Source organism: Acomys russatus, chromosome 17, assembly GCF_903995435.1.
Source record: "Acomys russatus chromosome 17, mAcoRus1.1, whole genome shotgun sequence".
NCBI classification, from domain to species: Eukaryota; Metazoa; Chordata; class Mammalia; order Rodentia; family Muridae; genus Acomys; species Acomys russatus.
The window spans coordinates 64,194,202-64,220,622 of NC_067153.1; the positions used below are offsets into that span (position 1 = coordinate 64,194,202).

The 26,421-nt window shown below is 44.5% G+C and overlaps 1 protein-coding gene across 17 annotated transcripts; it reads left to right on the forward strand.

Moving 5' to 3' along the window:
• Nucleotides 1–648: 648 nt before the first annotated feature.
• Nucleotides 649–25,810, forward strand: Pcbp2 (poly(rC) binding protein 2). 17 transcript variants are annotated; one of them, XM_051160445.1, is made up of 15 exons: nucleotides 649–722; nucleotides 3,168–3,285; nucleotides 3,876–3,899; nucleotides 3,991–4,023; nucleotides 4,474–4,590; nucleotides 8,184–8,315; nucleotides 10,268–10,395; nucleotides 11,235–11,322; nucleotides 12,975–13,067; nucleotides 14,066–14,107; nucleotides 15,209–15,281; nucleotides 15,780–15,818; nucleotides 16,691–16,746; nucleotides 17,582–17,751; nucleotides 25,365–25,810. In XM_051160445.1, exons 2-15 carry the CDS (start codon nucleotides 3,217–3,219, stop codon nucleotides 25,399–25,401), a joined length of 1,101 nt encoding a protein of 366 aa, XP_051016402.1. In that variant the 5' UTR covers nucleotides 649–722; nucleotides 3,168–3,216; the 3' UTR covers nucleotides 25,402–25,810. The 17 variants fall into 17 exon arrangements, with proteins under 17 accessions (XP_051016402.1, XP_051016403.1, XP_051016407.1 ...); XM_051160446.1 differs by having other exon boundaries at nucleotides 682–722; nucleotides 3,147–3,285; XM_051160447.1 differs by lacking the exon at nucleotides 649–722 and having other exon boundaries at nucleotides 3,047–3,285; nucleotides 16,694–16,746.
• The last annotated feature ends 611 nt before the right edge of the window (nucleotides 25,811–26,421 follow it).

A 26,421-nucleotide genomic window follows, 5' to 3' on the forward strand; every position in this document is an offset into this window, starting at 1 on the left:
AACAGGTTGTATGAGACTTTCAGTCGGCTGAGTTAATTCTTTCTTTCTTTCTTCCTTCCTTCCTTTCTTTCTTTCTTTCTTTATTTTTTTAAGACAGCTGGATTTTTCTCTCCCTCCCGTCCCTGTCCCTTTTCCTTCTCTGCTTCAGACCCAAGGCAATGGCCACCGGGTCGCCCCGCATTTAGGCCTGAGCTTTCCTGATCGGCCGCTAGAGGCCGCTAGGACCCTCCGCGCCTTTAGGCTGCCGCTCTATACCATCCTCGCCGTTGGCCGCCGGCCGTCGTCTCGCTGGTGCCGACGCTGTCCACGGAGCCGCTCTAGGCTGCGGGGAGGCGGTCCGCATTGCGTGGGGAAGGTGTGGACGACGCAGTCGACTCGCCGGCCCCCGGGGCGGTTAGCGCTTCCGGGGTCGAAGGGTGCGCGGGGTTGAAAGCGGCCCGCTCCGCCCCGTCCCCCTCCCAGACCAGCAGAGGCAGCAGCCGGAGCAGCCGCAGCCTGCGCCCTCTCCCGCCCGCCCGCCCTCCGCCCGCCCGCCCGCCCTCCGCCGCCCTCCACCCGCCCCGGGGTCTCTCTCCCCCCTTCCTCCTCCTCCACCCCCCCTCTCCGCCCGCCAGCGGGGCCCCCCTCGCCTTCCCGCCCGCCCCATTGTTCCGCCCCCGGCCTCCCGCCCTTCCCCTTCCCGCCCGCTCCCCTTTTCCCCTCAGTCGACTCGCGCCCTCCAGGTAAGCTTAAAAAAACCCCTCCGCCCCCGGCGGTAGCTTCTGCTTTCCACCCGTGACATCTTTCTCGCGGGCTCCGGGTCCTGGCGTGGAGCCTCGGCCTCCCGTAGTCCCGCTCGAGCGTCTACCACTTGGCTCTGCTTTGCCGGCCATTCACGCGAGGCCCTGGCTCCGGCGCGGCCTAGTAGGCCTCGCGCAGAGCCTCCCCCCCCTTTCCCGGTGGCGGCTGCGCAGGAGTCGGGAGGGCGCGCGCGCGGCAAGGGAGGGGGGCGGCGGTGGATTTGTTGGTTGGCGGGGGGGGGGTGGGGGAGGCGGCGGTCAGCTCGCTGGCCCGGCGGGTGAGCGCGGCTCCCCGCGGGGGTCAGGCGCTGCGCAGACACACGAGGAGGCGCTCCTTGCCCAGCCCCTCCCCCTAGGTCGCAGCGCCCCCCCCTGACCGGACCGTTTATTCTCCCCCACCCCCCAGTCAAGGGAGGGGGGGCCTATTTATTTATTTATTTTTAAGTGGAAAATGCTTGGATGACCGGGGCGGGGGGGGGGCGGGGGAGGGGGAGTGGGGAAGCTGCAGAGTTAAAAGGGTAGGCGGACTCCCAGTTTACCGAGTTACTCTGACGTTCTCTCGGGTAACGAATTTTGAAATTACAAAATGCCTGCCGCTATAAACCAGACCGAGCTATTTATAGTGGGGTAATTGGCTGCAGGATTAACAGCTGGATTCCCGGGGTGGGGTACACTTAGATTGACCTACTCAGGAAGAGACAAGAGGTTCCTGGGATAACTCAGAGGAGTTGGAGTTTAAAAAAAAGCATCTTCGTTCTGTACTTGGGAAACAGTTTTGTAGTAGATAGGTTTTCAGTTTTCTTGCCCCTTTGAACTTGTATTACTGTATTTGTAAAATGATTAATATACTTGAGGTAGAGATACGGAATTAACAATACCAGGATTATACCATATATTTGAGGAGGGAAATTAGTCTTACAGACCCAGTCAACAAGCACTGTTTTTCCACCAGTTAGGTGTTGATGTGTGCGGATTTTGACAGCAATTAACCCTTTTCTTGAAAGAAGGAACTGATGTGCTTTGGTGATGCATTTATATAACCACTTAACACCCTGAAGCAACCAGAAGGGAAGACAGTGCTGTGACAGCCACTTTAAAGTGCTTTAAAAGTATTTGGGGTACGGACTTGGGATGCAGAGGCCGATGGGTCTCCGAATGGGGCTTAGCCTGGTGTGGATAGTCTCTGCTGGGCTATTAGTGAGGTGTCTCAAAAAACAGGCTTGAGGGTATGGTGATTGTGTACACATACAGCAAAGTGAAAAATGACTGGTTTATGAAGGGACAAAATTAGCACTAGGAGGAGAGAAATATTGATAATTAATTTAAAGGGATGAATACTGGCCATGCTACGGGAGAGGTTTCAGGGCTTGAGACTCTTGAAATTATCAGTGTTTGGTGCTTTAAAAAAAGTTATTAAACGTAAAAACAGCAAAATCCAAATTCTTTGTCTATCTGAGTAGATACTCCAAAGTTGTTTCAGAGGATGAGTGCACAGGGGTCATTCTGGTAACCTCACTACTGATTTTTCAAGGAAAATATGAAGTAAAATTTTAGTTTCATCAGTTTTATTTTTATTGTATCTGGAAGAAAATAGGCTTAAAAGACTTAAAAACTGCTTCAGTCAAAGTTAACATACAAACATGAGGGACATTTCTCAAGTTTAGAAAGAGGGGGAGGAAAGAACTGAGATGTGCAGAATCAACAGCAAAGGAGCATGGAGCCAGTCAGGTGTGGAGTGTGTTTTCAGTGAGACTCCTGAACGAAATTACTTTCTTGTCATTTTGTGCCTGTGTGGGTCTGGCAGCTGACTTGGTTCTCAGTATGTCGTCCAAGGTGGCCTTGAACTTAACAGAAATTCTGTCAAAACCTCTAACGTCCTGATATTATACAGAAATGTACCACCATCCACAAATCTGAACTAAACAATTTTAAGCTCATTTGGTGTTCTCCATCAATTTGAGATACGAAGTATACATCTCAGTTTTAGAAATTGCTACCACTAAGAGAATTTACATCTATACTCTCACTTCCAGCTGCCCTCACTATATAGTTTTCCCAGCAGTTTTTGAATCATTTTCAAAATTTAGCTGAAGGACAACTTCATATTCTTAAGCAGTTCACTTAGAACCATTGCCAGTGGAAGGAATGAATCTTTCTCATCCCAAGCATCAGTGGAAACCCTATCATTAATGAGAAAACTGGAAACAAAACCTGATCTGTAAGTGTTGTGCAGTTGAGCTGGGTGTTTTTACATGTCTGGTAGGCTAGCACTTTAGGAAGAGAGTCAATTGGATAAAATTGAAAATAACTGGAAAGGAATGACTTTTTATCCCCTCCCCCCTTATTTTGGTAATGCTTACATTTCAGTTTTTGGCTTTCACTCACCAGTGACCAAAGACTTGACCACTCAAAGTCCAGCTCTCTGTAACTGCTAGAAATGGACACCGGTGTGATTGAAGGTGGATTAAATGTCACTCTCACCATCAGACTACTTATGCATGGAAAGGTATGCACCAGCTTGGAAAACTGGGTCATAGTAACTGCCACGGGAGGGGCCAGGGAAATCAGACAAGCACCTTGGAGCTCATCAGATTAGCGCTGTGGGACATCTGGCTTTAGCACTTTTCTCTAATGGAGTCTGGTGGGAAAATGGACAGCTTTTACGAGGAAGCTTCAGTGAGCAAGAAAGACTTGACAAACAGAGCCAGAAAACAGTCATAACTGGTGGTAATAAATACATTCTGATGTGCGTTCTGTAACTTATAATGTCAGAAAGAAAGATATATTTTATTTTTGGTGGTATTGGAGCTCAAACTCAGTTCCTCTAGGCAGACACTACCATTGAGCTATATCCAGGCCGCATTTTATATATTACACAAAGGTGTGGAGTTTAATCACTCTGATGATTCTCAATTCTTTGATAGCTTCAGTACAAAGAAGTGCCTCCCCTCATAAATCTTAAAGTCTTTTTATTTCTTTGAGTTGGTAATTAGATATAGTTAGGACTTGGTTAGCTGAACACTTACTTAGCATTTTTTTCTCATTATGATGAGCTCTGAATTTCCTTGTATCAACACTTAGTTTTCTCCATTGCAGGAAGTTGGCAGCATCATCGGGAAGGTAAGCGAGTTTCTCGTCAACACTAATTCCTATTCAGTCATTCTGAGTTGAAATAGTGGTTGGAGCTCATGCTTGAATTTTCCTCTTGCAGAAAGGAGAATCTGTTAAGAAGATGCGTGAGGAGGTAAGTTACAAGAACATTGGAATTGCTGGACTTGGAAGAACCCTGAAACAGTTCTGTGTGAGGTTACGGGAAGGAGCTGAAAGAGCAAAAGCATTTTCTGGCTTATTTGTAATGACAAGTAGTGTGATAGGAAATGAGTTTTGTGACAAGTCCCAGAGCCCTAGGCAGCTGCAGTGGGTTCTGGAGCAATGTTTTATTTATTTATTTATTGGTTTTTCAAGACAGGGTCTCTCTGTGTAGCCCTGGCTGTCCTGTACTCGCTTTGTAGACCAGGCTGGCCTTGAACTCACAGCGATCCACCTGCCTGTGCCACCATACCTGGCAAGTGGAGCAATGTTTGACATGCTTTTATGTGGGCAGCTTCTTGCCTGTGTTATCTAGGACAGACCATCCTGTGCAATTTCAGATCTTTTTATCTATTAAAGCTATTTGTTTCTTTTTCTTATCCAGAGTGGTGCACGTATCAACATCTCAGAAGGGAATTGTCCTGAAAGAATTATCACTTTGGCTGGACCGACCAATGCCATCTTCAAAGCCTTTGCTATGATCATTGACAAACTGGAAGAGGTTTGTTCCTTTAGAATTGCCCCCTCTCCCTAATACCAGGCATTAAAAACAAAGTTCAGAAAACATGTTAGGTAATTGAGCTTAGGCCCTGAGCCAACTGTTTTAAAAAATATAATTTATTTTTATTTTATGTTCACTGGTGTTTTGCCCATGTGTATGTCTTCGTAAGGGTGTACCGGAGTCCTGGAATTGTAGTTAAAGAGAGCTGTGAGCTGTCATGGATGTGCTAGGAACTGAACCAGTTCATTTGGAAGAACAGCCAGCCATCTTCCACCCCACCCCCACCCTTTTTGGAGCTGGGTGGTATGCTTTTAGGTTGTTTTGTTTTGTTTTTTTCTTTTTTTGAGACAGGAGTTCTCTGTGTAGCCTTGGCTGTCCTAGACCTGCTTTGTAGACCAGGCTGGCCTCAAACTCAGGGATCTGCCTGCCTCTGCCTCTCAAGTGCTGGGATTAAAGGCGTGCACCACCATGCCCAGCTTATTTTAGTATTTTTGAGGTCATTCTGTAAGTCTGGCACTGCTAGTAGTAAGATGCCCTCCACATCTTTTTTTGTTTTGGTTTGGTTTTTTGGTTTTTGAGAGAGGGTTGCTCCGTGTAGCCCTGGCTGTCCTGGACTCACTTTATAGAACAGGCTGGCCTCGAACTCACAGAGATCCACCTGCCTCTGCCTCCTGAGTGCTGGGATTAAAGGGGTGTGCCACCATGCCTGGCCTGTACTTCAACACTTCTAAGTGTTGGGCTTACATGGAGATGTGCATCACCTTTTCCAATGGTGCCATCTTAAATGTCTTCAGTAATTGTTTGAAGGCTGAGTGAACTTAATGTGCTGTTTATTAGAATCCTGCAGAACACCAGGAAATCCTGTAAACAAGTTTCATCCCAGTGTGCTGTTGCATTCTAAGCTCTGTGTACTGGTAGACACTGAAAAGACTGTATGAAAAGTTAAGGGGTAAAGCCCTGGGTTTCTAGAAGCAAAATAACCATTACTGGTTTTATAAAAAGGAAGTTCTTTTTCGTTTCTTTTTTGCTTTTCTGAGACAGTTTCTCTGTGTAGCCTTGGCTGTCCCGGGCTCTGTCGATGTGCAGACCAGGCTGGACTTGCTCTCAGAGCCTCACCTGCCTCTTGCCTCCTGGGCGCTAAGATCGTGGGTGTGCGCCACCACACCAACTCAGCGGAAGTTCTCTCTGCCTACAACCCTTTACAGGCTGTATGAGGACTGCCTTAGGCCACGTGCTGAGCACCCTCCTTGTAGCAGCGCCCCTAAACTGCGCTGACAGCACAGGCAGAAGAGCACTTCTAGGTTGGCACCTCCTGCTCTCTTACATCTTGTCCTGGCCCAGGTCAGAAGTGTTGGGTTTTGGCCTGCAGGATGCTGTCAACTCCAGAGTGTGCAGCTTAGGAGAAACACTTAGCAGTACATGCTTACATGCTGTGCTTGTTTGTTTGTTTTTTGGTTTCTCAAGACAGGGTTTCTCTGTTTACCTCTGGCTGTCCAAGAGCTCACTCTGTAGACCAGGCTGGCTTGAAACTCAGCTCCACCTGCCTCTGATTCCTGAGTGCTAGGATTAAAGGTGTGCACCACCTTTAATCTCTCCCTTTTCTTTTCTTTTTCCTCATTTCTTTTTCTTTATTTATTATTATTTATTATTATTATCACTATTTATTTATTTATTTATTTGAGATAGGGTTTCTCTGTGTAGCCTTGGGTGTCCTAGACTTGCTTTGTAGACCAGGCTAGCCTTGAACTCATAGACCCACCTGCTGCCTCTGCTTCCTGGAGTTCTGGGATTACAGGTATGCACCACCATGCCTGTTAGAAGTGTCTTTGTTTAACCTGCTGATTTTCATCAGAAAGCTAAACAGCCTCATATACATAGTGAATTTGAGGCCAGCCCGGTCTGCAGAATGACTACACAAGCGAAATGCTGTCCCAAAAAACATTTTTAAAAAAATTAATTATGTGCTGGGCATGGTGGTGGACGCCTTTAATCCCAGTACTCGGGAGGCAGAGGCAGGTGGATTGCTCTGAGTTGGAGGCCAGCCTGGCCTACAAAGTGAGTGAGATGCGAAGGTTACACAGAGAAACCCTGTCACAAAAACAAAAAACCTCAAAAAAAAAAAAAAAGTAATTACCGAATAATTTTTTTGTTGTTCTGGTGAGTGGGTTCAGCAGGTAGAGGTCCTTCCCACCAGCTTGCACGAAGTGTTCTCTGGCCTACCCACATACTCGCTGTATTAATAGTTAGAACAATAGAAAAATCTTATGATTTGAGACACAATGTACTGGAAAGCCTTTTTGATTAATAGAGGGTTTTTGTTGGGGATTGATTGTTTTTGTTTGTTTTTTGTTTTTGCTTTGTCTGCTGTAATAGAAACAAAGGTGCTGTGGATGCTATGCACAGGGTCTTTTTATTTGTCTCAGGGACAAGGTTGCTCTGTAGCTCACCACACTGTCCTGGAACCCAGACTCACCTGCCTTTGCCTCTCAGAGCATGTGCAGTCATGGCTGGACAAGCTTAGACTCCTGTAACTCATCTCTTGCCAACCACAAAACTTCATTTCAAAGCATTTTAGATATATCTGATTTTTTTGTTTGTAGAATAGTTTGCTTACTTATTCAATAGTAGAACTGTTATGGGGGAAGTTGAAATTTGAACTTGGGTATAGCTCAGTAGAATGTTTGGTAAGCATGTAGGAGGCGTAGCACTGCAAAAAAACAGACCATAAATCATGTTAGCTTTCTAGTATTGGTTTCTAAGGATATTTAATGTGAAATTGGTTCATGTATTAATAATTTGATTGAATTTTGACAAATTTTTTTCCTCATATTACTCTCTGTGCCTGTGAGTATGACTGTGCATTGTGGGACCAAAGGAACGATATCAGATGTTTTTCCATTGCATTATTATTTATAGCTTTGAGAAAGGGTCTCTCATTAAACTGAAATCTTGTCAGTTCCTAGGATACTTCCCAGCTTTTTATGTAGGTGCTAGGAATCTGACCAGATTTCTGGTCCTTACTGCTTGCATGGCGAGCTCTCTACATCCACTGAGCCATCTCCCAGTCCCTTAACTCCACTTCCTTAAAATCTTGGGTACTAGGATTAGGAGGTTTGAGTTCATGAATGGCAGTAGTGCTTCCTTACTAAGCTCTGGTTTTAAACCAAGAGGAAGGAAGATCAGTTTTTCTCTATACTCTTGGCGGTGAGGAAAAATAAGTTTATGGCGGCTTCTACAGTTCATTTTTCTGTTAGGTGTTGCTGCTAGGGATTGATTCCTGGGAAAGCATCCTAACAATGAGCAAGTTCCCCAGGTTCTGTTTTGAGGATGGGGAACATCTAGCCTGCTGTCTCATACTGGTCTCTAACTGGAGACCTTACCTTTGTGAGTGCTGGATCATAGGCAGTGCTACCACATTGGACTTGGAAATTGTAATCTTCACATAGTTAGCATACATGCATGTCCCTAATTCCAAGAGTATGTGGTTCCTTTATGGAAGTTAGGCTTCCAAGTACACACATGCACGCACACACGCGTGCGCTGTTGGTTCTTCAGGTGTTCTGAGCCGTTTTTTTTTTTTTTTTTTTAAACAGGACATAAGCAGCTCTATGACCAATAGCACAGCTGCCAGTCGACCCCCTGTGACCTTACGGCTGGTGGTCCCTGCTAGTCAGTGTGGCTCCCTCATCGGAAAAGGTGGTTGCAAGATCAAGGAAATAAGAGAGGTTGGTGTGTGTTCTCTTTGTTTTCAAATGTCTTTTAGCTTTTGTTGTTTTGTTTTTAGCCTTGATTGGCCTGAGTATGTGGACAAGGAGCTCTACCAAAGCCACCTGCCTCTGCCTCCTGAATGGGTGTGCCATTACACACATACCAAATTGTGTTTTAGCTAAAAAGGCTATCATTTGATACGTAAAGATTGAAGCTGGGTTTGTAGTAGTGCAGGTTTGTAATCTCAGCTACGTAGGAACCTGTGAAGGGAGACGCCCAAGTTTATGTCTTTCCTTTGCTGAGTTCAAGGCCAGTTTACTGGGGGCCAGAGGGTCAGATTGATCTACAAACTAAGTTCCAGGCCAGCTGGGGATATACAGTGAGAACCTCTCAATTTGGAAAAAAGTAAAGTGGGATTCAAAAAGGGTGCTTGGGATGCTGGGTGAAGTAGTGCATGGCAGCTCTCAGGAGGCAGAGGCAGGGGCATCTGGTCTATGGAGCGAGTCCAGGACAGCCAAGGCTGCACAGAGAAACCCTGTCTGGAAAAAACAAAAACAAGCAAACATTAAGGGTTTAGGTCTTAGTGGTACAGTGTTTTGCTTAGTGTGTGTGGCCCTAGTACTGCTCCTGTCTGAAGCTCCCAGTCACCATTAGCAGCCCATAAAGACTGTATTGTGATGATACCAAAGTTAGGGTTTTCATTATATTATATATGCATTTAAATTTTTTAAAAAATTTATTTGGTTTTTTGAGACAACAAGGTTCCTCTGTTTGTGTAACAGCCCTGGCTGTCCTGGAACTCACTCTGTAGACCAGGCTGTCCTCGAACTTGCAGAGATCTGCCTGCCTCTGCCTCCTGAGTACTGGATTAAAGGCGTGCACCACCATGCCTGGCTCTTGTTTTTTATTTGTTTGATTGATTTTTGTTTTTCAAGACGGTTTCTCTGTTTTATAATTTTATAAAATTATATATATATAAATTTTTTTTTTTTTGAGACGCGGTTTTTCTGTGTAGCCCTGGCTGTTCTGGAACTCTGTAGACCAGGCTGGTCTTGCACTTAACCTTCCTGTCTCTGCCTTCTGAGTGCTGGGATTAAAGTTAAAGTCATGAGCCACCTGGATCATCTCTGTGCAAACCATTTTATTCGTGTTTGTGTGTGCTTGGTCAGAGGACAGCTTGCAGGCCTTGTTTCTCTTCTCTTCCCCCAGACAGGGTTGGCTCTCTTTTCCACCATGTGACTATCCCAGAGATTGAATTTAAATTGTTAGGCGTGGCAGCAGGCATTTTTACCTATGGAGCCATCTTGCTGACATCTCCCTAGCTATGTTTTTTAAGACAGTCTCTACTTTCCATTTCTTTCACATTTTTCAAATTTCATCAAGTTTTCATGAAAAAATTCCATGTCTAAATGAAATGTTACTGAATGGAGTGTTTTGAAGTGTTTTGTGAAGGGAGGTGTGGGGGGTGGGAGATGGTTTTGGTTAGGTGTATTGAGGTACCGACTGTCTCACAATATTCCAGGCTGCCCACAAACATGGCACATGGCCCTCCTCTTTCAGCTTTTTAGTGATGAGATTGTAGGTGTCAGCAGCAAGTCTTAGTTCTTGTTTTGATGATGTGTGTTTTTTTACTTGGAGTGGGCTGGATGAAACTGCTCAGCAGGAGACTGAGAGGTGGGCAGTTCTGATGAGGGTTTTGCTTGGCCCACGAAGCTGTCATTGTCAACAAGGGACTTTTCTGAGTGCAGGTTAAATGTAGGCTGTTACCTAGATTCATTCTTGTCCCTCAGAGGTTAAGTTGTAAATTTAGTAAGCAGTAGTGTCTGGATTAAGGAAAAAGTGGGAGATGAGAAAGGTGAAATAGTTATCTATGGGACTTCATATTCTAAAGTTGTTGTTGGGAAGAATTGAAGAACATAGCTTTTTTTAATTTTCTGATTTCTTTTTAAAATTTTCTTTTACCTTAAAGAGTACAGGGGCTCAGGTCCAGGTGGCAGGGGATATGCTCCCCAACTCAACTGAGCGAGCAATCACTATTGCTGGCATTCCGCAGTCCATCATTGAGTGTGTCAAACAGATCTGCGTGGTCATGTTGGAGGTAAGCCCTCAGGCTCATGCTGGAGGTGAGGGGGATTGTGGGAACGGGTCTGTGTTTAGTAAGACTAGAATTAGGTGAAGCTGTGAGTAGATGTATCTATCAGTCGAGGTGGGAAAGAGGTTCCCTGAGTCCATACCTTCCTTCCTCCAGTGTTGACATATCTCAGTCTTGGGGGGGAAAATAGGATCTGTTCAATAAAGACCAGTGGTCTTGTGGCTCAGAACAATTGAAGCAGTGTGGGTAGGGAAGATAGACCACAAGGACTTCAGGTTTCTGAAGTGCTAACTGACCTTTTGAATTGCTAGACATTGACACATTGTTTACTTTTCACTTTGAAGCAGGGTATATTACAAACAATAGTTATAGAAAAAGTATCAGTGGTATTTCTGAGTGAATTGTGAAGTCCTATATGTTCTGCAAAAAAAAAAAAAAAAAAATTAGGGAAGTTAAATCTTTTTTGAGTTACATGGAATTGGCTTCATACCAATCTGAAAGGAGAAAGATCTTGTGTCTTTGAGCCATAAATATATCATTTGGTAATTTCATTTCAAACTTTGGCTTTATTTCTTATTTATACAAAAATGTGGGATCCTAAAATTTGCCACTTAAAATATATTTACAAGTGTGGAAACCCTGAATAAAATTATTTCAAAGCATCTTCAGTGAGAGTTAGTGCTTTGCTTTAAAGACAAATAACTTAAGGTATTTGTGATTGTATAATTGTACAGCTTTAAGTTAAGTGACGGGAAATAATTTTTATTTAACTGACCTGTGTGTGCTATAGCCACACAGCTGAAGCAGTTTTGAAACCTTATCTCTTTTTGTTTTTTTCCCTTCTGACTCTCTCCCAGTCCCCCCCGAAGGGCGTGACCATCCCGTACCGGCCCAAGCCCTCCAGTTCTCCAGTCATCTTTGCAGGTGGTCAGGTAAGAAAATTCTTATTGGTGGGCTAGAATGAATAAAGATTACATTTTAAATGCCAACTTTGCCAGCGGCACACCAAGCCACTTTGCATGCTTGCTGAAAACCTGTACTTTTGGTCATAGTTTGATTTGCTTTTTTTTAATACTGGAGAAAGTTTTGAATGCCAAGACCTTATTTTATTTTTAGCAGGCAATGGAAGTTTTGTAGACACTCAGAACAGTAATTGGTTTTGTGGTTTGTGGTGGTTTGGGTTAGAGTTAAATTGCTTCAGTGTCATTACCTCTCTCCCTGTGTGACCATCCCAGCCGTGCTTTCGCATGTGTGGGGTGATGGAGGTCTGAGTAATGATGGCAGAGAAGTTGGACCCTGGAGGTCTGAATGAACTTGAGTGTCCTACAAATTTTCCCTCCCTTCACCTCACCTCCCTCACTCCTACCCTTTCACCCTCAAATTCCAGTGTGTTGCCCCCAGACTCATAACCTCATAAACACTGGTTTGAAGCCCTGTGGCATAATTGAAATCAGCTGGAGTAAGAGGCACGTACAGGGATAGGATGGGGAGGGCATGCCGGGCTGTAGTGGGCACCAGGGCTCTCTGGATGCTTCTGGTCCTCACCAACCTAAGCCATTTATCTTTGACACATGGTTGACTCTAAAGCCAGGGTTGTGTGAGAAGAACATGATAAATGTTGTGGTCCTAGTGTATTTTGATGGGATAGTGTTTACTCGAGGTACTAGGTAAGCCAGTGTTAAAGTTTAGGTTGGGATAGTCACCTTTGCCACATCTATATCTAATTAGTTACATTTATTTGTATTTGGTCTGAGAGTCATTTGAGAGGGGTAAGCATCAGTTTGGAGTCTATCTCACATTTTATTGAGTTTTAATAAAAGTGAACAAGTTTCTATCCTACTGAGAGCCTTCACAGGTAGTAGTCATGTTTTAGTGTTACTTTGAGATGTGTTAGAACTTTGTTTTGGCATTAGCTTTGTTTAAACGGGTTTGTCAAGGGCTGTCAATGTAAGCAGTGGGTCAAGATAAGCACCAGTTGAGTCCCTGTAGCCAGGCGGGTTAGCCTTGGAGTCCTTCCTCCTCCCACAGAACTCTAGGTCCTCCCGTGCTGTCACCAGTCCTGCCGTCCTCCTTATCTTCACTCCCTGTCACTCCTCTCTCATTGTACCTTTTTGCTTCCTTTCCCTCCCTCCCCTTTATTCAGTTAACTGCCCTCAAAAGCTTACAGCTTCTTCCATGAGTTGTCCTGTTATGGGCCATTCCCATGGGCCTTTTTATAAATGGACCAGTTCACACAGTGTCTACAGACAGACCTGTGTCTTTTTGTGGCAAAGTGGGCTCTGTAGGTTCTACTTAATCCTACAGTGACCAAGACCTGGCATCAGCTCTCTTACCTCACCCCTCACTTTTACTGAAAATAACCCAATTGTGCAGTGTCATCTGCCACTAGGTAACTTTTTTTCTTTTTCTTTTTTTTAAAATTCACTTCAGCTCGTTTTAAATCTGTGTTGTGAGCTCCTTTTTAAAGGAAAAAAAAAAAAGAAAAATAAACAACCTTTTTTTTTTTTTTGGGTGTGAATTTCATGCTGGTGACAAGGTGCCGGATTGACAGCCCTGGAGACTGAAATCCTCTATTTATCCACAGGACAGGTACAGCACAGGCAGCGACAGTGCGAGCTTTCCCCACACCACCCCGTCCATGTGCCTCAACCCTGACCTGGAGGGACCACCTCTAGAGGTGAGAGGGGATGTTCAGTCTCCAAGGCTCACTCAATCCTTCTGCCTCAGCCGAGACTGCCAACACACGGGGGGCCAGTGGTGCTGGTGATTTTTGTGCTGTGGACACCACCTGTCCACGGGGACCTGGACTGACCTCCCCACCTCAGTTCACACAGGCCGCGTAGCCCACCAGATGGTAACACCAACTTTTTTTTTTGTTTTTGTTTTTGTTTTTGTTTTTTTTTTGTTACTGTTGTTCAATCCCTCTTTTCCCTCCCCCACTTCTCCCATCCCATTTTCACCTTCCCAATCCCACCTGGGGTGGGTTTTTGGGGGTACTGGCCACATCCTATTGAGTAACCAGCCACTCCTTCCTCCCCATCCCTTCCTTTCTTCCTTGTTCCCCCATTGACCTAAGGACCAAGATCCCTTTCTGGGAGACTATGGTGTCGGGAGGAGGGCATAGTGGAGCTGCAAGTGCCTTTATGTGTAGGGGGTCGGGCAAAGACAGGATTTAAAGCATACTGATTTTTTTTTTTTTTCTCCCTGCCAATGCTTCAGTGGTCAAGTCCCTCGTGTTAGACACCTAGCTAGCTTTCTAGTGCACTTAAAAGGTCAAGTGTTTGAGTACATGCTGTGTAGGTTTGTGTAGATGCAAATTATTCATATTAGCATGATTACTGTCTGGTATTGAGTACATGGGGTGGGGGGATTGGTCAGTCGAGGCATTGCTGTATTTCACATTTTTGTTAACAGCCACATATATATGTATATTTTGCCTTAATCAAAGAGAATCTGTATGTCCTTCTTAGAGGATCCCTGGAATAATAAAGTTACTGTGTTTAGGGCTCAGAGAAGGCCAGCTTGGATCTGAGCATTTGTGAGATTGTACCTACTGCTTCAGGCTCTGGCCTACCTCTCTAGTTCACTCTGTCTTCCTGGCTGATTGAGAACTTGTCTCCCCCTGTGGGCTGCTGTCCATGGTTGGACTTTAATAGGAACTGTCTCCTCTTGTAGGCCTACACCATTCAAGGACAGTACGCCATTCCACAGCCAGATGTAAGTGGTGACTTTACTTCCTGTGTTGAAAACTCTTTTCTTCATCCAAAATTGTCTGATTCCTTTCTCCTTAGTGGGCAGGAGTAAGTTGGGTCTTGAACATTCGCAGTGTTGTTATGGCTTCCAAGGGGAACCACACAGTATCAACTTGTTTGCCTTTGAATGTAAAACCCTGGAAGTTACCTTTCAGATCATGCTAAACGAAACAGTACACAGCACACTGCTAATATCTCGGCACTGTCAGCGGAGTGCACTTCTTAGGTGACCCCATGGGGGAATGGGAGGTGGGGTTTCCTTTAGGTGCTCCTCAGTCTGAGGTGACAGATCAGAAAAGCACTGAGATTTATTTACATTGGGAAGGCTAGCAAAGGGGTTGTTGGAATTCAATGTAAACTTTACTACTTTAAAGTACTAGCACATAAACTTCTGCCCAAGGACAGCTTTTTCCTGTACACTTCCCTTTCAGGTGCCAAGCTTTAGACTTGGAGAGTTGAGTTTGGTTAGTGGTAGCCCCGAGGTGAGGTGGGAAGTGACTGGGCAGGGGCTTATTCCATTACCCCTAGGACAGTTACCTAAGTGTATTACAAATAAGATAGATGGAAAACAACTTTTGGGGACTAAGCCCAGTTTGATTTCTTGCTAAGCTTCTCTCCTCCTTGCAGTCTCCCTGCCCCCCTCATCTTCCCTTTCCCCAACACTGGTGGAACCCTGCATGGTGTGCTTCCCCCAGCACCACTGCACAGTTTGTTTATCTAGCCTGTCTGTGCTTGTCCCTGGGGCAACCGTTGGCAATGGCTGCGTATACCTTTATTAAACAGTCCACAGGGAATGGTTGTTGGGCTGGTTTGTTACTGCTTTCTGTTTCATATACCCCAGATGCATTCGTTCCAGTATAATGACGCCCTTTCTATTTCTAACCCTTACCTCTCGTACTGTGCGTGTCCTCTGGATTGTACTGTAAGCCCCATCCTTATCCTCTGTTATAGTTGGAAGAGTAGACTCAATTTTGGGAGTCTGAAGCTATCTGCATTTTCACAAGTGCACTTGAGTCCTGGCTAGGTTGCCCTCCTAATGCTGGCCTCTCCTGTCTCCTTCCTACAGTTGACCAAGCTGCACCAGTTGGCAATGCAACAGTCCCATTTTCCCATGACCCATGGCAACACCGGATTCAGTGGTATGGACACCTCAGTGTGTGTTTCTGTAAGGTGTAGTACAGGGTAGAGGCCAGTCCCAAGGTCTCCGTTTGACAGCTGATCAAAACAAACTCTGTCATCATCTAGCATCTGCTGGTTTAAACTTGACCTACTATGGCTAAAGGAGGTAATGTGTTTGGTAACATTTTCATTTGGGGCGAATTAATTGTAAGCCCTGGAAGGTTTGGGGTGAGCCCGGGGATGCTTGTCAGGAAAGGGATAGGCTGACACTCCTGTACCATCCTGATGTGGCCCCTTGATCTGACAAGCATCCCCTTTCCCTCCAGTAGGTGTCCATTTGTTCCAAATTGTGTAGTGTATTTTTGGTTTTGTTTTGTTTTGTTTTAGGGCTTTTTTTTTTTTTTTCCTTTTCCTTTTCCTTTTTTTTTTTTTTTTTTTTTTTTTTCTGTATAAGGAATAACTTGTCCGATAGGGTTAGAATGAGACCACCAAACTCATTTTCACTTGTATCTTAACAGGCATTGAATCCAGCTCTCCAGAGGTGAAAGGCTATTGGGGTAATGATTAAAAAAAAAAATCTGTAGTATTCTACTGTTCTATTAATAAACTGGTGGGAGTCTTGTTTCACTGCCCATAAACCGTACCAGCAACATGCACATGGCAGAGAGGAGCTGAGAGCACAGGGCGGGCCGCTGCTCCTGAGGGTCCCTTGACGGATCCGGCCAACCACCTTGTAAACATGTAGTGAAAGCAGGACCAGACTGTAGGGTTAGGCAGCCAGAGCGGCCCAGTCCTGCTGTTCTTAGGGACTGTAGGGGGCTTGTGATGGGATTTTATTTTTTTTCTCTTTTTTTCTTTGGAAAACCAAACAAAAGCCAGAATAATTAGAGCAAAAGACAGAATAAATCTGGAGAGATAAACTCCCGTCAAACTGATTGCCATTTTATCTGTTTGATCTTTAAGTCTAGCTTGGGAGGATAGAGGTGGAGGGTGCTATTCTGATACAGGGATAAAGAAAGCAACTCTGTGTGCCAAGAACCCATGATACCCGGTACCAGGAATGAAATTGGCACTGATTTTAGTGAGCACTGGGTGAAATAAAATGGGAACACAACAGTGTCAACCAGAAGAGGGGTAGCTGTACAGAGCGTTTGATGTTTAGATTGCTCCTGTTTAAGAACACCACACTCTGCTGTCCCCATTGTCTCCCTACTGTTAGTCTGGGCTCACAGGAAATGGCATGAAGTCAGCTCTTCTGATTGTGCAGAGGAATCTCTGCAGCATTTTCGCTCCTTGGAGGCTTCAGAGTTAGTGATGCGCCCCAACAGCCAATGCTGGGCTTCCACTGTGCTTCCTTCTGTTAGTCTGATGTGCGCTCACTGGTCTGAGTGCTGTGCATTAAACTTCTTTGCTCTTTTCTGTCTTTTAGCAGGTTTGGATGCATCTGCTCAAACGACTTCTCATGAACTTACCATTCCAAATGATGTAAGTGTGACGAAAGTATGTCAGAATTCTGAGGAAAACCTGGTTAGAAAGATTTGATAAAATGAACTGTGTTAACAGTTAAAAGGTGGAGGAACCTCTTCCTTACCAATTGAGCTATCCAAACCTCCTGAAGATCCTGTCCTGTAGAAGTTCTTACTTTTCTCTCAAAGCATCTGGAACTTGGGGTGTGCCTCTAATCCCAGCACGCTCTGAATTCAAGGCAGCCTGGAATATATATAGTCAGACTCTTTACCCCAAAAGAACATCAGAATTTAACTTTGTGCTTTGGGAGAAGTGATTCCTGAATGATTGTGTATTTGCCCTTTCTATGAGTGGGGCTGTTTAGGTTCTAGAATAACATGCTAAGTAAGCAAGCAGATAACTGTTTAATACTAGATAATGCAAATATAATATCCCCCATACTGAAAAACACACTTGAAATTATTGCCAGAGTCATAGGGTGATGGTGACAGAATGAATTCATGCCTTTTTGGTGGCCTGACACTGAAGGCACTATATGCTTATTCCTAGCTATCTCACTAGATTCAGTATTGGCTCTGGATAATTTATCTGTGGAGTGGAGGCAATGCTATGGGGATACAAACAAAAGCTAATGCTTGGACTGAGAAACTGGCTTGGAGTTGGCCTTGATTTATAATTAATCACACGAATGGTTTAGGAATTAAAGTGAGATCTGTAATTCAAGGCTTTGATAGTAGCATACCAGAAAGATCATGGGGTGTACTTGTAGGCACAAATTGTAGAACTTGGTTGGTGTGTGGTATTCTTGTGTGTTCAACGTTTTCTTTTGTTGTTGTTGTTGTTTTCTCTCAAGTTGATTGGCTGCATAATTGGGCGTCAGGGCGCTAAAATCAATGAGATCCGTCAGATGTCTGGGGCGCAGATCAAAATTGCAAACCCAGTGGAAGGGTCTACTGATCGTCAGGTCACCATCACCGGATCTGCTGCCAGCATTAGCCTGGCTCAGTATCTGATCAACGTCAGGTAATGTGTGACCTGCCCTTGTGCTGTATGAGTGGGGAGGGGGCTGCCACGCAGAGTAACTGTGGGTTAGCTTGGGGCGGCTCAGACGTAACCCCTCCCTTCTTTTTTATTGAGGTCTGCTTTCCTTCTATTTTTTAATGTAGCAGAGAAAAATAGCCAGCTTGGAGTAAATTTGTGTGGAGTTGCATAAATGTCTTGCTCTTTCGCATGAGATGTTTTGGGCGTGGAAGGGTGGCAGCCTAGGCCTTTGCTGAGTAGGACAGTGCTCTAGCGATAGCAGACACTGGACACTTGTGTTTTCCTTGTTTCACACCTCATGTAGGTAGATCGTTACTTTTATGAATTTGGAGTTCAAAGTCAAAGTACCTTGAATTTTTAAGGATAATGAGACATCTAAGTAGCTTCTTGGAGACAGCTGTTACCATTCGCTCTGCAAACATTTTTCAGATGATTGTGGAAAGATAAAGCACAGGCTTAGGACTGTTCCAGATACAGCAGATCCCGTTCCCCACCCATCCAAAAGTGACTTCCTCAGGTTTTACATAGGTTCTGTTGTAGCACAGCTGTGTATAGTCAATGTGTATAGTCAAAGGAGCATCCTGCCGGGGATCTTCTCTCCTTAGGTCTGCTTCAGTAACATTGGTAATAGCAACCCATTTCCACCCTTCCCAAAGGGAAGAAGTCTTTTTTCTTGTATTTATTCTCTTCTACATAAGAATTAAGACTTCCTTTAATCCCAGCACTCAGGGAGCCAAAGGCAGGCAGATCTCTGAGTTTGAGGCCAACCTGCTCCACAAAGCAAGTCCAGGGCAGCCAAGGCTACACCGAGAAAACCTGTCTCAAAAAACAAACTTTAAAAAAAAAAAAAAAAGTTCTGAATCTACATAACAAAGGGATTCAGGGATATAAAGTCTATATTCATGTTATAATGTGCTTATGCATTTATACCAGAATCTTCCATCCCTAGTTGAAAGCATTGCCAATCCCGAAGTTGTAGACTTGGCTCTTTCTATTTCCATGCCTTGCGCGGCTGCTGCTTTTTATATAGGAAGGGCTGTCTGGATCCACACACACTTTGTTCTTTTCCTACCACATAAAGGTTTAATGCTGAGTGAAATAGTGACCTCACACAGAGTCTGTTAATAAGCGCTGCTTCTAGCTCACAGTGGCGGTAAGGGATTTTTTTGGGGGGGGGGAATCCTTTTTTCTTTGTTTTTGGGACTTTTTGGCAAAAATAATGCTAGAAATTGTTACCCTCTGCTTTTGGTAAGCTTACTTTAAATGAGATAGTTATAACATTAAATTCGTCTTTCTTGACTGTTTTTAATAAGTTAGTGTCTACATTGTAAGGAAACAAAACTCTACTATTTGAAGTAAATGCAGAATTTTGTTCAGTTTTTTGTTTTGTTTTTTTGTTGTTTTTTGTTTGTTTGTTTGTTTGTTTTTTTTTCTCTCTCTCTGTTTTTTGAGACAGGGTTTCTCTGTGTAGCCCTGGCTGTTGTAGAGCTCTCTTTGTAGACCTGGCTGGCCCCAAACTCACATAGGTCCACCTGCCTCTGCCTCCACCTCTGAGTGCTGGGATTAAAGTTTTTCACCCCCATGCCTGCCTCAGAATTGTTTAATTATATAGCTGAGTGAAAATACCCAAGTTGTGGCTTTGGATCAGAATTTTTTTGGTTTTTCAAGACAGGGTTTCTCTTATCTTGGCTGTCCTGGACTTTGTAGACCAGACTGGCCTAGAACTCGAACTCCCAGCAATCTGCCTGCCTCTGCCTCCCCAGTGCTGGGATTAAAGGTGTGCACCACCTGCATGAGAGCTTTTAAAAGCCCATCACTAGTGCCAGGATATATGCACAAACCTACTTTTCAACTTCTCTTTTTGGCCCAGTTTGAATGAAAAAAACAAACTGGTTTTATTTTCACTATTGGGTTCAAAGCATTTCTGCTGCCTCCTGAGCTCTCCTTACGGGGCTCTGTCTGCGTGTTCCTTGCTGTGACAATTCCTTAGTGGACTGAACTGGCTCTGAACAAACTAAAAACACAGTGGGTCATGAGAAGCTCTCCTGGCTTTGGAAATCAGCTTGTAGGACAGCTGTCTGAGATAAGGACTGTTGGGGCGTATTTTAGGAATAGAAGCACATTATATTTGTTTTTTAAACACAAAGGCTGGTAATTTTTTTTTTTTGCTATTTTAAACTCTATAAAGTATAGGAATGCCCAGGTAAGATGAAGACCCAGCTCTCCACCAGAAAAGCCTCCCTATATCTTACCCACACTTGTTTCTAGCATTTTCCTTTGAAGTTAGTCTGTTAGTGACCTACTTTTGGACTCCTTTTGCCTCCTCCCATTTAACATTTTAGTTCATTTCCATGAGAATTTAAATCAATAAAAATACTATCTACAGAAAATTCTTCTTAGGCAGTCATGGTGATATACACCAGTAATCCTAGTACCAAGGAGGCTGAGACAGGACGCTCCAGTTCCAAGCCAGCCTGGGCTACACAGGAGACCTCATCTCAAACGGGTTTTTATTTATTTATTTATTTTATTTTTACTTTTTTTTTTTTTTTTTTTTTTTTTTTTGTTTTTTTTTTTTTGTTTTTTTTTTTTTTTTTTTTTTTTTTTGGTTTTTCAAGACAGGGTTTCTCTGTGTAGCCTTGGCTGTCCTGGGCTTGCTTTGTAGACCAGGCTGGCCTTGAACTCACAGTGATCCGCCTGCCTCTGCCTCCCGAGTGCTGGGATTAAAGGCGTGCGCCACCACCTCCCAGCTTTCCCAGCCACTTTTGTCTCTTCTTTTGAAAGTTTTTTTTTTTTTTTAAAGATTTTTATTTATTTATTTGATATATAAGACTGCTTTATACCTGTAGGCCGGAAGAGGGCACCAAATGTCATTATAGGTGGTTGTGAGCCACCATGTGGTTGCTGGGAATTGAACTCAGGACCTCTGGAAGAGCAGGTGGTACTCTTAACCTCTGAGCCATCTCTAGCCTCTGAAAGAAGGTTTTAAAGTTGCCCTAAACTATGTATCCCAGGCAGCTGTGGACCTCTTCTTATTTGCCTTAGCTTCTGTAGTTAGTAGCTGTGCCACCAGGGCCTGGCCGCTTTTTTCTGGTTTCTGGGTTGGGTCACTATATCAGATCCATGGAAGGATGTGCTTTTTTTCCCCCCTCAGTCTTGTCAGGTGTGTCTTTATCAACGTAATTTTAAACAGTATTGGGTGGGGGGGGGGTGATGATAATAGATATTTAGAGGGTGGGGCACAAGCTAAAAGAGTTTGTTATAAATTGATACTAGATTTTCCTAGTTGGCAGCCAGAGGCACTTACTGATGTAACTGAAGCAGATTGTGTCCTGTACTTTTTCCCTATTGTGGTCTTCCCTTCCACCCACCCTTTTTTTTGTTCCTTTTTTCCTCTGTTACAGTTTAGAAAACGCTAAACCCTCCTCCCAGGCAGCCTCCGTCACGATCCCTGATCACCTCAGCATCAACCTCTCTCAACCCTCCACCCCTTCTTCTTCTTCTTCCTCCTCCACCACCACCCCCTCGCTCGCCACAGCGGGGACTTCCGACGCACCCTCCAGCCTCCCCAACCCTCTTCCGACTGCCCCTTGTGTCTCCAGTCTGCTTGGCATGAAACCCATCCCTCTCCTGGCTCTAAATGTTGTGTCTGCTGCTAAGGGTTCCGGGGCTTCAGCTGCCAGCACCACCACCTCTACCGTGCCCTGTGTAACTAACAAACTGAAAGGCGAGAAACAGAGATTCTCTCCCTACTGAGTGCATCTCTTGGCATCTCCTCGAGTGTTGGTTCATTTTGTTTTTCTTTGTTAACACTGGTGAGAACCAAACTATTGTGAGCTTGTGACTGGTTTCTTTTTACTACTTTGGGGGATAACTGGGTGGGGGTGGGGATGGGAAATCCTGTTTAGGTTTAGGTCTTTACAGCTCAGTGCCTGTTTCAGAGTCTGACTTGTTGATTTAAATCTTTATCTAGAGCCACAGTTCTTACTCTCTAATTCTGTTATACTTTTTGTAGTTTTATTCTGCCTTGCAATATAAACAATGTTTTAGGTTCTGTGTTGATGAATAAAAGCTTCTCCTTTCATCTTTTCTTTTTTTTTTTTTCTTTTTTTTTTTTCCTTTTTTCCTTTTTTTAAACATTCAATTATTTAATGGTTAAGGTGTCGGCTGGCCTTGGCCAAATCTGTGTTTCTAGTTATAATAAAGTTGCCACAGTAAGAACAGTAGCTCACTGTGTGATGTGACGGGTGAAGGGGGGGGGGGACTTGTGATCCGTGCGTTGTCAGATTGGATGGCTGTGTAACCTACTTGGCCTTTTTGCATCCCACATGAATCTTACAACCCTTTGTCAGTGTTGCAAGTAGAAGGGCTTCAGCAGTTGAAATAACTGATGGTCCTTCATGACGGCCAGAGGCCCTGAGTCACGCACAGCTTCCTTCCTTTGCTAACACCAGGAGGTGTCAGGTGCCCTTGCCTGACTTCCTGACTTGCCTCTGCTGAGTGGGCACACATAGGACTAACTTCACCACGATGATGGGCAATGCCACAGTCAGGTAGCTTTTGTCTATATTCCTGTCACGGGTCATTAACATATCCTGTGACGATAGGGAGGGCTTACAGACCTGACTGTCGAGTGTCCTTCTAAACCATTAACTTCTGTTTCCTACCTGCTTGTCTCTCTCACTAGCAACGCTGTGTTGAGTGGGGGGATCACAACTGTAGATGTGGATGATGGTTAGGGCTTTAGCTCTTCTGTAACAGGAAATAGAAAAGATGCCCTAAGAGAAAATAAATGTAAGGTGTACGTGGTCAGCCAGGACTAACTGTGCTGAGCTTTTACACAGCAGTGCACTTCACTCCAGGTCCTTACTTTTCTCCTTTACTTCTGGTGCTGGGTCTTGATCCCAGACCTTGTACAGTGTGGTTTACTCTGATGTACACCTCAGCCACTTTAAAAATTTTAACTCCCTCAAGACAGGGTTTCTCTGCAGCCGTGGCTGTCTTGAACTCACTTTGTAGACCAGGCTGGTATTGAACTCAGAGATCCACCTACCTCTGCCTCCCTAGTACTGGGATTAACGGCGTGTGCCACCACTTGGTGTGCTAGGGCTCGGGTTCCCGGTTCGGGCAGTGGTGGGGTATTTGCTGGGCCCTGGGTTTGTTTTCTAGCCTTGAAAACAGAACAGATGCAGATCATAATGAGAGAGCCGCCTGGTTCTCTCCATCCAAGCACGTGCATATCATGGGTTCTGTTTCCTGGTAGGCGTTCAGATCTCTATGTAGATCTTCTGATGGCCTTTTCCAAACATCCCTCGAGTGATACTGCCTGAGTCCCTGGGGGTGACTGTGGCCCCTTTACTGCAGACTGGCCTCACTCACATCAGGCTTCTGCTTGGACGCTGGCTGCTTCCTGTTTTATGCCATTTTAACTCTGTGTATAGTTGAAACTTACTACGCTCTCAGCCATTTCTGGTTGGATTTGTTTTTTTAACTTTGTGTGTGTTTGAAGGCCTCTTGATCTAACAAATATCCCTGAGCAAAGAATTGCTGGGAAGTAATCCATGTGCTCAAGAAGGTATTAAAACTAAACAGAGCTTTTGGTCTGAGAATTTGCTCATGTATGGGTCTGATGCCGTCCATTATCCCTTCTCAGGCTTTGCTGAGCTGCTCATAGGGCAGCGCCCTGTGTAGCGGTTTTTCAAGGTTCTAGATTTAACCTAACTAGTTCCATGGAGCCTTTGTTTCCCACTGAATTCTGTCGTTCAGAGTTTGTCTGTGTAAGCATGTCCAAGGCCTTTGGAGGCTTGCAAATGTTGGATCCTGTGGACTTGGGGTCATAGATATTTGTGAGCCATGGTGTGGGTTCTGGGAACCAAGCCTGGACACCCCCCCCCCCCAAGAGCAACAAGTGTCCTTAACCATTGAGCAGCCTTTTGAGTCCCTCACACTTATTGTTAGTGTTAGCCTTGCCATAGGGTAATTTTATTTTGAGATGGTCAGGAATCTTCCCTTTGTTTGTTGTGGTGTCCATGGGTTCCTGTGTCTGGGTGTGCTGTAGGGTGTGCCGTAGCGCACACAGGTGGGGGGTCATTGTCTTTTCACCCTGTTTCTTCAGATGGTCTTTTTGATCACTGTGTAGCTGACTTCCAGCTTCTAGGAATTCTTTCTCTGATCTGTGCTTGGTGTGCTGGGACTACAGACACTATACGCTGCCTATGGATATGTTAATGTGAGCCCCGAGGGGCTTAAAGTCATATTTATACTTGGATGGCTAATACTGTATCCACTGAGCCATGTCCATAGCCCGTGCATCCTGTCATGCGTGTACATTATGTGTGGGTGCATGTGAACAGGTGCAGGAGGTCAAAATAGGTTACTGTCCTCAGTCACCCTTCAACTTAGTTTTTGAGATGAGATCTTTGAACTTGGGGCTCCCTGCTGTGGCTAACAAGCATCACAGGTATGCCCTCCTCGGCACCTTCCTGCATTATGGGTATTCCAGGTGTGTGCTGCCACTCCGGGCACTTTTACATGGGTGCTACGTGGTCCTTGATTGAGTGCTGCCCCCTCTCCCTTTTATTTTTTACTCCCTTAAAAAAACAAACACCAAAATATTTCCCTTTGTGCTAAATTTCAGGACCAACCAGGCCTAATTGTGTATAGTTTTTGAGATCTCGCGTATGCACTGAATGCAGGGTGCTAAGACAGGCAGGAGAAGTAGTTTCTGACTTTGAAGAGAACAGTCTGTAATTGAAGGATGACCTCCGGTTCCCAACACTCTCCCCGCCAACAGCACCAATGGTTGTCAGCCAACTATTTGTGAAGTGAATTAAGCTCATGGTGTGGAACTGAGACTTACACCCTCAGTTGTCCTCAAAATAGAGCGTTTTGCTGCCTACCTAGTGATAGTAAACACACCGAATGCCCACTCCTCAAAGGTTACTTGGATCCCAGGACCTCACAGCACCTATGTGAGACAGTAGAAAGGCACTGCAGCCAGGTGTGTTTACAAGTAGGGTTTGCATCACTAAGGCCACAGGTTTTGGACTCTGAAGAGTGAGCTACATACAAAGTGAAGCCCTGCCACTTGCTTTCCTGTTAATATCTTCCTAAACTGTAAGCTTGAAAAAACAGTAACTGAAATACTCACTGGTTCCTGTGCTCGCTCTGACACCACTTAGCACTTAAGTCATGTGGTGTCTTCAGATGTCATGTGCGCAACACAGAGTAATGCCTCACAACCCAGGCTGTGGTATGTACGCACATGACGGGCTTTACTTCCTGAAGGCTAGTGTTCTTTCTTTCCCAAACTTGCACTTGCTGTAAGTGGAACGGCTTCTGTGTAATTCCCATGACAGTGGAGAAACTCGAGCAGCTCTTTAACAAGGTTTCCAAAGAATAAAGCTTGCATAGACGAGTTCTGTTGTTGCCAACTTGGCTGCTTTGTTAGGCTCTTCTTGAGCACACCTCAGGAAACTTGTAGAGCTGTGACAGACACACAGCACAACACAGTGCGAGTTAACCTAAGAGGGCTTGGTGTAAAGAACTGGAGTTGTAACTGGGTAAACTGACGTCTTGTTATTTCTGTTTTTCAGGCTTTCCTCGGAGACAGGTGGCATGGGGAGCAGCTAGAACAGTGCAGACTCACCCATAACCCTCTCTGCTGTTCACCACCACCCATGATCCATCTGTGTAGTTTCTCAACAGTCAGCGATTCCAGGTTTTAAATAGTTTGTAAATTTTCAGTTTCTACACACTTTATCATCCACTCATGATTTTTTAATTAAAGTGTTTTAATTCCTTTCTCTGTTCAGCAGTTATGCTGAAATCCATATTTAGTTTTATAAGCTTCTCCCCTTTTTTCCTTTTTTTTTTTTTTTTTTTTTTTTGGCTCATGAATTTTTGTTTGTCATGGAAATGTAAGAGTGGAATATTAATACATTTCAGTTTAGTTCTGTAATGTCAGGAATTTTTCAAAAAAAAAAATTAAAAGATGGACTGGAGCTTTTTCTTTGTGAATAGAAACTGGATGCCACAGTGACTTACGTGGGTGTTATTCCTGTGTGGATGTTATTTTTATACCTTTAACCTTCACAGAGCCCTGACTGGGTTTAAATAGAATTAAGATACTTTCTTCTGTTTTACCACTCCCGTTTTTTTTTTTTCCATTTACCCTTCATCCTTCCTCCCCATGATTCTGGGTGGCCTTTTTACACTTACCCAAGGATTGTACAGCAGTGGCCGCAGCCGGGCAGGGAAGGGGTCTGTCTATTTTGCACACATTTATCTGGTTGATAGCAGCTTGAGAACGGCTGCCCGTTAGGTCAGTTTGCATATTTTGAGACACACTTGTTTTGTCCTGAAATCACCTAGAAAAGTTTACCTGCTACCCACTTACTTTGAGTGAGGAAAAATTAAATTCCTTGGATAAAATCCAAGACTTGAGCGTTCATTCACCAAGAAAACCCTCAACAGCTGGGCCTGCGTAGGGTGGCTATATTTCAGGGTTGTTCACAGGGTTACAATGACAGTCCCCACCCCTACCAGGCACCAGGACGACCCCAGTTCTTCAGCCTGAGCCATCACATGCTATCAGTCTTAACTTGCCTCTGGGCCCTTAAGCCAGGGCTTGGGCAGAGAAACAGGAACAAA